The sequence below is a fragment of the Cynara cardunculus genome (assembly GCF_001531365.2).
Source record: "Cynara cardunculus var. scolymus isolate 2C chromosome LG 13, CcrdV1, whole genome shotgun sequence".
Classification (NCBI taxonomy): Eukaryota; Viridiplantae; Streptophyta; class Magnoliopsida; order Asterales; family Asteraceae; genus Cynara; species Cynara cardunculus.
Genome location: NC_037540.1, coordinates 4,751,116 through 4,763,879, shown reverse-complemented (window position 1 = coordinate 4,763,879; position 12,764 = coordinate 4,751,116). Strand labels below are relative to the sequence as shown.

Sequence of the window (12,764 nt, the reverse complement as noted above, 5' to 3'; positions counted from 1 at the left end):
TTTAAAAATTATGACAAAAGATGATTTTATAAGGAGTTGTTTGTTTACTTCTTAATAGTTTCATTAAGAGGTGAATCTTGTTTGTCAAAAAAAAATCTGTCTCTTAATGGTTCTAAAATCCTGAATGATTTTGTATCATGAATCTTTCTTAACCATTAAGAGCCCTAATTTCTTTGTATACAATTACCAAACAATTATATTTTATTTTATACTATATCATAAAAAACTCTTAATTATTTTAACAATTTAATCGTTCTACATCTAACTATTCACCAATCGATCAAACAATCCAAATGGAACGTTAAAACTCAATGTTGCGGTTCGGAGTCACAAAGATGGGATCATGAAATAAGAAACGTGGCATGCAAAGAGAAGTGGGCTCCAGTGGAGACGCACGTGTCTCGCGCATGCTTCCTTCGGACAAAAACTGAAGCGATTTCCATTTTTCAAATTGGGGAAAAAATTCTCGAAAAAGTTAGTGGCGTTGGCTTCGCAGTTGCAACGCCCCATACTCACACGATCACGTAGCTTGTGTGTGTGTGTGTTGAGGGCAGATATTTTTAAATATAAATCGAATTATCTTTTGGGGATCAGTGTAAAAATGGCAGACCCATGTTTATTGTGAGAGAGAGAAAAATAAGCACGAATTGGAATGAACGAATGAATGGATTTCACTGTGCAAATTTAGGGTTGCTGCAGAGAGATTTCTACAAGTGAATAAGATTGATATATTTCTTAGCTTTCAACATATCCGATCCCCTTCTTGTAAGTCTCGTCTTTCTTCTTCCTTTCGCTTTGCCTTTTTGTCTTAGATTCTCTCTTCTTTTGCTTTCAGCTTTGTGTTCTTCCATAGAAAGTCAAATCACCTTTTTATCCATTTGGGTAAACGTTCTTTTGCTCTTGTTTGTCTATTTTCGTCGTATATTAACTTTTCCCGAATTGGGTTCTGTTCATTTGAAATTCTTGCTCAATTCCCCCTAATTTGTCTGACTTCAGCTTTCTATCGACTTATTGATCATTTTATACATCTGGGTACTAATCTTTTTCGCATTTCCATTCAGTAGAATGATATCTGATGTCAAATCCATTTGGGGTTTTTGTTAATTTGAATTTATAGGGAAGTTTCACTACCCAAAAGCTCTAGTTTGTGTTTTATGAGTTTGATTCATAATTCGAATTGTGTTCAGGATTACTTGAAGGAGTCAATCCAGTTAAAGCTTTCCATTTGATTTTTGTTACCAAGATAGTGAAATTAACAAGGATGGGAGATCATTTTGTGTTTTTGGTTGATCGGTTACTCACAGAGTCCACTTTAGAGGCTGCAATTGAGAGCAGAAGCCCTTCATATCCGATGGCTCCTGCCAATGAAACAGTGATTGATTGTTCATCTCATATGGATTCTGAAGCTGTTTATACTCCTAGGAAAATGGTTGAATGCAGGATATGTCAGGATGAAGATTTTGATTCGAATATGGAGACTCCTTGCTCTTGTTGTGGTAGCTTGAAGGTTGGTTTATTCTGCCCAACTGCTTTTAAGCATATGCAGATTATAAATATTTCTGGATATGGGTGCGTTTGGTACCCAGCCAGGACCGATGTTCTACAACATTTGATAAGATAGGACAGGTAAAATGACCAATTAACCCCTAATATAGGCTTGTTCCACCTTGTTAAATACTAGCTTTTTGGCTAACAGCTAGCCTATAGTTTGCCAAATATAGACCTAATTTCCTAAGCCAAATATTGATCTAGTTTAGATTATCTTTGCCGCCCACGAAATTTGTAAAACAGGAAGGAGCATGAGTCATATACAACCTTCTTGCCAAGGTTGTAGTCGAGCCCAACCGTTTGGACCCCTTATAGGTTCTAGCCAAGGATAGTCCGTCTAGAAGTTAGATACGGGAAGTTGGTAGCATTAAGCTACATTATCTATGTTTGTGTGGGCGTCTTATTGGTCTATCTTTTGTAACCTTTGATAACGAATGCATTTCCATGGTTCTTCACTTCCTTGGGTTCATATCTGGTTTTATATTTTGTAGTATGCTCATCGCAGATGTGTTCAAAGATGGTGTAATGAAAAGGGTGATATCGTGTGCGAAATATGCCATCAGGTGGGCTTTTATCTTGGCAACTTATTTGAGCTTTAAATAGCCGGAAATCTTTCGTATTTTTTAAAATTAAGCACACATTCGAAGCTTCACGTAGTTATCTTCTTTAGAATATGGCTATCTGCAGCAATTTAGACCAGGGTATACAGCTCCACCTCCAGTGTTCCGGTTAGGAGGTCTTCCAGCAAATTTCAGGTACATTAATCCATTCTTTAAAGATCTTGATTTTGAGGTCAAATGGATTTTGTTTCATAAGAGAGACCAAGATTTTTTTCGATTTTGTAACCATCTGTGTACTTGAATAATAACCGTTCAAGATCTGTCGTGGAATTAATTGAATTCGTATCCGGTTTTTAGTTCCAAGTTGGTTAATTTGACCTCAAAAGTCAAACTATATTGTTGTTATTTTGTTGCTAAATTGCTTTCCTCCATGCATTTATCAGGGGCCATTGGCAGATTGCGAGAAGGGACGTGAATGATAATCCACAGATAATTACCATTGTTTCTTCTGATCATAATTTTCTTGATCAAGGATACGATGAGTACGCAGATTCCACCGCCAGAAGCATTTTATGTTTCCGTTCAGTTGCTGTCATCGTAATCTCTCTTCCCAGCTCTTCACACTCGTATTCTACTGTTTTCTCTAACGTTTTTTATTTTCTGTATGCAGTTCATCGTTCTCCTGATCTTGCGTCACACTTTACCCGTACTTGCAAACGGAGTGGGAAATTACCCGTTACCTGTGTTTTTGGTGGGAACTCTTTATTGCTTTCATCCTTTTATTCGTTACTTCATCCATTATAGAAAAAACGTACTACAACCAAATTGGCTTTACAGGACGCGCCAAAGATGTCCAAACGGTTATGTCTTTTTATTAAAAGACTACTATGAGGCATTATTCTAAAATTGTCTTAGAGAACTTGTTAAAATTGTTTGATCCTAAACAATCTATTAAGACATATTTGGCTCTTATAAAGGCGGTTTTGTTGTAGTGGCGATGCATATGAGGTATATATGTTTTCACCGCTTTCCCATGTGTTACAGTTGCTACTCCTACGAACTTCAGGAATTATCATACCAATCTACTTCATCCTAAAAGGGATGACAGCATTGGTAAATCGGCAACGCCGGTTGGTGAGTAGTTAACTATCTTGCCTTAATTTAAGGTCTTCGATTCTTTTGCTGTCCGGCGATTGCTTTACCAAATGGGGTTTACACGAATGATCCAAAACGACTACTAATATTGGTGTTGGTCGATTCTTATCAGGCGTCTAATGGATCAACATCATCTTTCTCTTCTGATGACGAAGAAGCAGGTTCAACACCTTTGCAGTATCAACCACATACGGGTCGTGTTAATTAGTCGTCTCGTGCCATGTGGGGTCGGCAGACTCGAAGTCAACCGTCAACCACGTGATTTGTGTAGAAAGGTTTGTTCATAAACTGGGTTCATGAAAGTGGTGCTCCAACTAGAACAGATGCAACTCGATACTTATCGAGTTGTGATGCACCCATCAAGTTTAGATCTGTATTTAGTGGTCTAAAAGTATCTTGAAAACGTGCTGTATGGCTCTTTTTCGAAAATCATGCAGCTTTCGGGAAAAAAACGTTTGTATATATTGCATCTACGGAAGAATTACGCATGAAATAATTCCACCTACGATAATCACAGAAGTGATTGTTCTTACTTTCGAAATTTGGATGTTCTGTAAGGTTCAATCTGTTTATGATGAAAATAAATCTGTAAACGAACGTTGCTTTCGGTTATAGGAGGATCATTTCAATTTTGAGATAAGGGCGGACCTATGAACCCCCGAGTGAGGTCCTACTCACTCGATCAACTTGATTTTGTAACTAGGTATGAAAGGTGTATATGCTAGTTTGACGTGTGTTTTACAATATTAGAAAATACACAACCAAAAACCCAAAAAAGTCGTTAAAAATCGATCAAAAAATCAAGAAAACCCTATCGAAATCAACTGAAAAACCAACTTTAAGTTCTTGAAAAAAAAAATTAAAAAAAAAAGAATTGGATCCACCTTAATAAAACTTGTAAGATTCCCATGTAGTGGATTATAACCTAATTTGCAACTTGAATGTTATTGGTTCTTCAAACCCACTAACGTTCAACACGAAAAAGTATTTATCCACTGCATTCAATAATAAACAATTTGATTATAGTTTGCAGAAAATATTTCTATAATTATTTGAGTGATGGTATGGTGGCATGTGTATTCTTTCATCGAAGGGTAAAAAATTTTTAAGTTCATGAAAGATGCAACCGTCTTAATTTATTGTGTGTTATTGTATGTATTTTGAAACTACAATGAGAACAAGTTTTATTTAGTAAAGTTGGTTTGCAAACCTTTTATTTCACATCAGACCCAAGTTCGAATCTTGTTAGCGTTCTTTTCTTAGTCAAATAGTGTCACCGTTTAAAAAAAATGTATAAATTTTTTTCTTATACTCAATGGTGGCACCGATTGAAAACATTTTTTGGTTCGTCCCTGACACTGGTTAAGCTTTCGGAGGATGTAATGGAAAATTTTATCTATTTCGGGCTCAAATTCAGATCTGCTAGATCCTTGTGATTATGAAGGTTTACCAACGATCACTTCAGATTATTTATGGTCGTTCAAGAAATTAAACGGTACACTAAACTGAAAACCTAAGATTACGAAAAAAGGGATTTTATAAGGTTTAATAATCTATACTATATTATAAAGAATTTGACAAAAACTCTTAAAAACTACTTTTTATGCACGAAGTACTGTTTATTGATGCATATTACTTAAAATTTAATATTACAAGTAAATTGTGCATAAGTACAACTTATTAAAGCTCTATATTTGAATTCGTGTAACTAACTGCAGATAAACATAATCAAATATATTGGATAAATATCTCATTTTAAATATAAAAAATCTAAAATATAATTAAGATAATCATTGAGTTCTAACATAATACTTAATTATGATTTTTATAAAAAAATTATATTATTAAACCTAAATTAAATTATAATTAAAAAATTGAATTAAAGAAATTACACCGAAACACAAGAACTTTAAAAAGATTAATTTAATACTAATATCAATATATTTTTTTTCAAAATTTTATGATATTTTTAAATTTATATTTTATTTAAAAATAAAAATATTATCATTTTCTCAAAACCACATAAACCGTATTATATTGACATAAAAAAAAACGAAAACACTAAAATCAAGATATGTTTTGATGCGTTGTACGAATACCCTTTCTAGTATCCAATAATAAATGGTGGTACATGTTCTGAATTATTGATTTTGTAGTGTTTTAAGAACCCCATCTCGTTATCGGTCGCGGTTGAAGGATGACCACAAAATCATATCACGAGTGTGTCAGTGTGTGTATAGCATTTAAAATATTTTATGTCATTTTTTTATGTATGAATAAAAAGTACACTTAACTTTTTTATAATGAGAAAACAAGGATAGCGATCAATATGTCGTTTTGTTAAGATGTGCCCGTTATCTAGATTCGGAATATGATGATTATATTATTTTTATTTAAGGGTCGTTTACCAAACACTTACCCGGTAAACATTTACTAGTAAAATTTAACAGTATCATTTATTTACCGGATAAGATTTTTGTTCACCAAAATAGTATCGTATGAAACAATTTATCACGTAAATGCTTTCACTTACCAGGTAAGACTCTTGGTCATTGTCTCGCTCTTACCGGGTAAGATTTTGGTCATTACCATATTCATCCGGTAAGGTAAAGTGACTTGGTGTTCACTTACCCGAGTAAGAAATTGGTAAACGACCTCTTAGTATGTATAAATTTATATATATACTCTGTATTATTTACAAATATTATATAACAAGTATTTTCAACAAAAACAATATGAAAAGTACGTATGAATTTTTTATATTATCGTATAAATCAAGTGTATTACTACTTTTAAATAAAATTATCCAAATCTTTAGTTATCACTTATAACTATTATATAAAAACATTAAACATCATTTTGAGGGCTAAAATGGTTATTTTAATTAAAATTGTCTTGTATTTTCTAGCCTACTAATATTATACAGACAATTTGTCCGATTATATCCTAGTCATACAAAATATCAGATGTAACTAGAGACTAAAATAAAAATGTAGCTTACCATGGTCTGAAATATTTTTCCTTGGTCTACCCTTCCAAAAAACAACTTTCGTTTACTCATAAGAGGAAAGGTGACCACCTCTTTTCTTCATTTGCAATATTGTTGCACTCGAAACCACATCCACAACATCGATATCAAATTTCATCAACAATCCACACTTGCATGTACAACTGATTGCCATTGTGACTCACCTCCATGATCTTCACCCAAGAAAACAACAGTTTTACCCTAATGCACTTCAAGTTCCAGATTGAATTTACTCATTATTCCATTGATGGTGCACTTGTATTTCAGATTGTAGCCTTCGACAAAGGAAAGACATGTCTTACCCCATTACAGCTCGAACTCTCCTGACACTGTAGTTAGTCACTCTTCTAGGAGGCAGACTCGTCAGAGAATCATATTCTTCCTATGCTTCGTAGGGTGTGCATGGATCAATGACATAGATGAATTTATGTTATAACCCACACTATTATTGTGTTTCTCTATAAAATTTTAGGATGGAGTTGTAACTTTTTCTAATCTTTAAGGGCCAGAGTCGTAAATAAGAGGTTAAACGAGAGGGGACTCTCTCATTTCAACCGTTTGGTGAATGACTCCTCTAGGTGTATGTGTGTGTTTTGGGAGAATCGATAGAGAAGGGTTTGTTTAAAGAGGTTGAGCAATTTTGGGAAGGAGCACAATGAGAGGATCGTCCACCTTAGGTAAGAATCCTACCTTTTAAGCTTGTTTCTTCTTTAATGGAGCTTGGTTGGATGGAACTTGAAACTCTAGGGCTTCTACGTGTCTCTTAGAGACTGGATCATTTGTTTATGGGAGATTATGTTTTTTGGAAGTTTATCTCGAATTTGTGATTTAAACCAACTCACTTATTGTGAATCATGAGAGTTTTCACTTTGGTAAACTGGATTTGAAGGTGGAAACTCCATGGATGATGAACACATGGTTAAATTGGAGATTTGGTGAGTTAATTAGCAATTGATAATTAGTTTTGGTTTTGCAAATGGTTTTGAGAAGTTCCCTTTTGATTCTGGTTAATAAATTCAGTTGAAAATCATGGATCTATGGTTGAATTTGAGTTTTGGGGCTGAAATGAATTGTAGGGATGAAGCAGCACAAAACAGTGTGTCGCGCGACTTGGCACACGACCTAGGTCACGACACAAGTTGCGTAAGCCACTGTTGTGGCGCAACTTAGTCTGCTTTGTTTCGCGTTTTGAGCTGGGTTTTGAGCCTTCATTTTGGGGGTTCTTTAGGGGATTATATTATAAGGGGTTTAAGTTGAGTTAACGCCTTCCTTAACTTGGTTAATTCAGTTGTTAGTTTGAGCTTCCTAGCCGTTAGGCTTGGGGTGGAGTGGGAACGGCTTGTGAGTTCCCTTACACTAAATTTTATGCCTCATAAATGTTTTAAATACTTTTGAAGCACTAACATGGTTTTTATGCATATATGAGTTTATATGTAAATCCTATCTTTTTGCACGGTTGTTAAAATTGAGTTATACCTGTCTATAGGGGGGGTGTGTGGAGTTGTACAACAGACATGGGATACCTTGATGTAGTGATACCTCTTGGGAGTTGTGATATGCATGCCACGAATTTGTTTCTCAAGTAGGAGCTTAATTATTATATTTGTCTCGGGGTTGCTACAAATGTTGTACAATGTCCGTGTGAAGGGAATGCACTTTAATGTTACTTGAGTATGATATATTTCAATTATTGGTTTATCAGTTTACCACTTTTATGTTTGAGGAAATGTGATAAAACAAAATTCACTATATCTTATGCTCTAACCCTCTATTTTCAAAACAGAATCATTTTTAGGGAAGTATCAGATTCAGAGTAGCTCGAAAGAGAAAGAGAAGATGTGATCCTAGAAGTGTTGGCGAGTCGTTTTTATTTTCCTTTATCCTTAGTTTTGTAATAATTCTTAGCTGTAAGATTCTGTATTTTCGTTGTAAAGTACTGAAACATTTTTAGGATCTTTTATTTTGTTGAATTTGGTGTCGATAATTTGGCTTTTAATTAATATATGGATATTTTTAGTTTTGAGATGTTACAAATTACCTTATGTAATTCTTGAATACCAATATATTCATTTTAAATTCTATTTTAGCAATTAATATAAAATTTTTAATAAACCATAATTTTCAATCAACACTTATTTCACTTCAAATTTTCTTTTACCTCATTTAGCACTTACCAAAAAAATATCAGTAAATATGAACTTCTAAGGAGTGTTTGGTTATAAGTATTAAACAATAATCAATGATAATAAAACAAAAGAAAACGTTTGATGTTATATAATATAATGAACTCATTTCCTCTCAACCCCATGTTTTCGTTCCAGGTTAATCTGGAGGAACAAAAAGTTCATTCTCCATCGTTTCATTACCTAACCAAACCAAAAACTCTTTACTGTTTTGTATTTCTTAATATCCACTCAAACCTCAATCAATTGTAGTTTGAACAAGTCAAATCCGACTTATTATTCACAAACTGATTTAATATTATATTTCATAAGTTTTAGATGATAAATAATAAATTAAAATGATTGCTTAATAAGAAGTTCAACATTTCTTTTGAAAATACATGATAAACATTTTATAAATATTATGACATAACATTTTTACTTTCGAAGATTGATTGATTGAAATTTCATAAATTATTGCTATAGTAATCATGCAAAAACAAAAATAATGTTTTAGAAAATTCTTGTCATTATCAAATCAAAGCATATATCATACTGTATTGATTTGATTTATAAAAAACCTGTTAAATTATTTGTAAAATTACAAGTCGTATTTGTTGTAGTCAATTTGTTTTGTAAACGAATTAAAGAATAAATGTTTTTTATCCTAACCATTTTTTTTTTCTACACAGTAAGGGGCCGTTACCAAGCACTTATCCGGTAAGCATCTAGCGGAAAAACTCAACACTATCATTTACTTACCGAATAAGATTTTAGTAAAAAAATGGCTTTCTATGCAACGAATTATCCGGTAAGAGTTGATCGTGGTAAGAGTCATTGCCCTCACTTACCAGGTAAAACTCTAGGTCCTTGCCTCGTTCTTACCGGATAAGATTCATGGTTCTTTCCATGTTCATCCGATAAGGTAATGTAACTTGGTAAACGCTTACCCAAATAAGCATTTAATAAACGGCTCCTAAGTATGGTAATTATTGGGTTAATTTAGTTGATGACTTAATTCTATTTTCATAAAAAGAAATTGCATATATTTAATTCATAACAAAATAATATTTTCATTTGGAAGTTTGAAAACAACAAATGAAAATCATATCAATGATTGATTTTTCGTTTTCACAATAACGGAAATATTCAAACATAAATTAAATGTATGATAACGACATTTTTTCATACGTAAAACACATTGTCGGACCTATGATGTTACCTCTTTCCAAACGATGATCACGGAACACACGTCCTCCGAGTCAAAGTCAACCCAATAGCATCTGGCACATCCATGGCAACAATATCCCAATCTTCATCATCTTAATTGCTTCCTCACAGTAACCAGTGGATCCAACTGGTACACAATCAAAACCCACAAATTTACCCATTTTTATTTATTTAATTTTGATAATCATCGTTAAATACAAAAAATTAAAATTAAAAATCCATATTTATCAATGTGGAATTATACAAGTAATCATGCACGGTGTGCAACACTGTAAAGCTATCATAGTTCAATTCTTTTTTGATATACAAATAAAAGTTGATCTATATTTATTACTTCATCATCTTCCTGGACTTGCCTGAGCTTTTTCCGGCGAGAGTTGGAATACTTTGTTCGTTTCTGAAGAAGTTATCGGGATCAACTTCCGTCTTTATCTTCACCAATCTTTCGAAGTTTCCCATGAAATACTTCTCGCCGTAAACCACACCTTCACTGTAACTGTTCTTCCCGTCGCCGGAGGTCACCCCGATGTCAAGATCTCTGTAGTTCAGGAATGCACCTCTTGGATTCTTTGATACAAATGGTGTCATGAACTCGTACATAACTCTGCTTTGATTCAAGTAGTTTGCCTCCAATTCGGGATCAGGGTCGTTCCAGTTGACGGAATATTGTATTTTGAAAAGGTTGCCGGCGCGGTGAGGGAATGGGGTTGCGTCGGCCGGAATCTCGTACATTTTCCCGCCGTAGGGGTTGAAAACGAAGCCAACTTTACCCAATTCGACCAGTTTGTCGAAGATTGATTTCAACCCAGATTCTGAAATCGGAGTTTGTACGTAATCGGACTTTCGTTTTCCGTAATTAACATTGTCGGAGTGGCGGTCAAGGAGGATCTCCGGCGCCGTCGTGTTGAGATCGAAGTTGGCCCAGTAAAGTACTGACTCAATCCAACTTACTTCGATACAATCTTCTTTTCTCAAACCCAATTCCGGGAAGTTTTTGTTCATCAAAGCCACCAATCTATCGGAATCACCCAAGAAATGTGCTATGAATGTAGCCCGACCTGTTCTCCGGCGATTCACCGTCACCGGCTGTAACAAAACTCTAACAAATAAATCATCATCGATGTTAGGCACAACCGTCTGCCATTTATAAACAAGTTCCGTCGCGTTTTCTGCCACCGTTTTCAATATCCGGAATACGGTATTGACCTCCGGCACCGGAACTAATTTCACAGTGTAAGATAATATAACACCAAAACTGCCGCCACCGCCGCCGCGTATCGCCCAGAAAAGATCCTCCCCCATTGATTTTCTATCCAAAATCCGTCCGTTAACATCAACAATTCTGGCATCAGTAACGTGGTCCACAGACAATCCATATTTACGAAGCATGGTTCCGTAACCGCCACCGCTTAAATGCCCACCGACACCGACCGTCGGACAAACTCCGGCAGGGAACCCGTGAACTTTACTCTTTTCCGAAATCCTATAAAAAAGTTCTCCCAACTGTGCTCCTGCTCCGACAACCGCACTTTCATCGGCAATATTGACGTCAATCGACCGGAAATTGAACATATCAAGTATGATGAAATCAGGCTCCGATGAGACATATGAGATTCCTTCGTAGTCATGACCACCGCTACGAATCTTAATCTGAACACCGATTTTTTTAGCGCAAAGAACAGCGGCTTGCACTTGGGATTCGGTTGTCGGAGTTATAATAATGGAGGGTTTAGGCGTTGCAGTGGTGTTGAAGCGGTTGTTTTTTATGTAAGCTTGGAGGACGGCGGTGTAAGAGGAGGAATTGGCGGTGGAGCTGTAGAGGATGGAGGAGAGATTGTGGTCAGATTCCGGTGATTGTGAAGGGAGACATTGGAGAAATGACTGATAAACTGAATCGGGATCCATGGCTGCATTTGAAAAGGAGAAAAGTAGAAGTGAGAGTAGTAAGGAAAGCATAATTGACGACTTCATTGTTATTGTCGGATGATTATTTAAAGAAAAGGAAGAAGATGGTGATTATTTATAGCGAAGATTTATGTTTGCGCGTTGTAAGACTTTTTGTGTCTTTCCACATGGGGAATTTGAGAAGGTATTTGTGGTCGTCGGCAATGGCGGATGGTGAAACGTGGAAGATTCTTGTTTGCTAGAAGTAAACGATTGTACAAGGGACCAAGGGGATATTTATTGAAGATTGTTCATGTTTTTACCAAGGAAGTGTTGGGTACCAAACTTTACTTCATTGGCGGTTGTCTGACATTTTATACGCCAAAATTAATTAAACGTTACCCTCGAAAAAAATATGACTAAATTACCCTTCAAATAATCTCTTATATTTTTATTCATTTTTCTTTTTTATGGATAAACTTATAAAATAACAAAGTGTTTATATTATTATTTATATTTAAATGTGTTTCTTTACATGCAAAATAAATATAGGTATTTGATACATAAAACAACATTGTATAAACACTATATAGTTATATGTGTTGTTTTATATACGAAATAAACACTACATATTTATATGTGTTGTTTTAAGCTATGTCTGAAGTCTGAACTAATACCAGTAAATTGTGACCATAAGAAATCAACCTTGATAAACTCAATGGTCACAAATGTTTTATACGTCTAGAATCGAACTCTTGAAAAAATGAGGTATTCCACCATATCTCCTAGGACCACAACCATTGTCACAACCCTTGTGGTTATTGTACTAAAATATTGGTTTGTAAATGATTGAATATATATATATATATATATATATATATAAGGGACATTCAAGGGAGAACTAGCTAGTTTGTGGTAATCGTGAGTTCCAATCTCAACCAAAATTCAATAGATAAATTAAGAAATTTATAATTTTGGTAATTTTTAATTAAAATTTTAATGCAAGGACATTTTAGGTATTTTCTCCTCTCTCTTCTCTCTCCGTCCCCGTCTTCCGACCACCGTCCTCCGGTGATACCACAGTGTGATACTCAAACACTTATAAGATGCATTGTGATACCACTGTGTTACATATCCGATCGACCACACAAACGACCACAATGTGATACCCAATCACATATAAGATGCATTGTGATA

General features: G+C 34.8%; 2 protein-coding genes across 5 annotated transcripts; one reads left to right on the top strand and one right to left on the bottom strand.

Annotated features, from left to right (window-relative positions):
- The first annotated feature begins 453 nt into the window (after positions 1-453).
- LOC112525088 lies at positions 454-3,804 on the top strand. Of its 4 annotated transcripts, XM_025135040.1 has the most exons (9): positions 522-765; positions 836-882; positions 1,188-1,507; positions 2,040-2,111; positions 2,236-2,303; positions 2,552-2,705; positions 2,779-2,859; positions 3,153-3,242; positions 3,376-3,804. In XM_025135040.1, exons 3-9 carry the CDS (start codon positions 1,262-1,264, stop codon positions 3,469-3,471), a joined length of 807 nt encoding a protein of 268 aa, XP_024990808.1. In that variant the 5' UTR covers positions 522-765; positions 836-882; positions 1,188-1,261; the 3' UTR covers positions 3,472-3,804. The 4 variants fall into 4 exon arrangements, with proteins under 4 accessions (XP_024990807.1, XP_024990809.1, XP_024990808.1 ...); XM_025135039.1 differs by lacking the exon at positions 836-882 and having other exon boundaries at positions 454-765; XM_025135041.1 differs by lacking the exon at positions 836-882 and having other exon boundaries at positions 507-765; positions 1,305-1,507.
- A 5,702-nt stretch (positions 3,805-9,506) lies between these two features.
- Positions 9,507-11,690, bottom strand: LOC112524540 (berberine bridge enzyme-like 21). Its single transcript, XM_025134399.1, has 2 exons — positions 10,040-11,690; positions 9,507-9,810 (listed from the first exon to the last, which is right to left on the bottom strand). Exons 1-2 carry the CDS (start codon positions 11,652-11,654, stop codon positions 9,722-9,724), a joined length of 1,704 nt encoding a protein of 567 aa, XP_024990167.1. The 5' UTR covers positions 11,655-11,690; the 3' UTR covers positions 9,507-9,721.
- Positions 11,691-12,764: the final 1,074 nt, after the last annotated feature.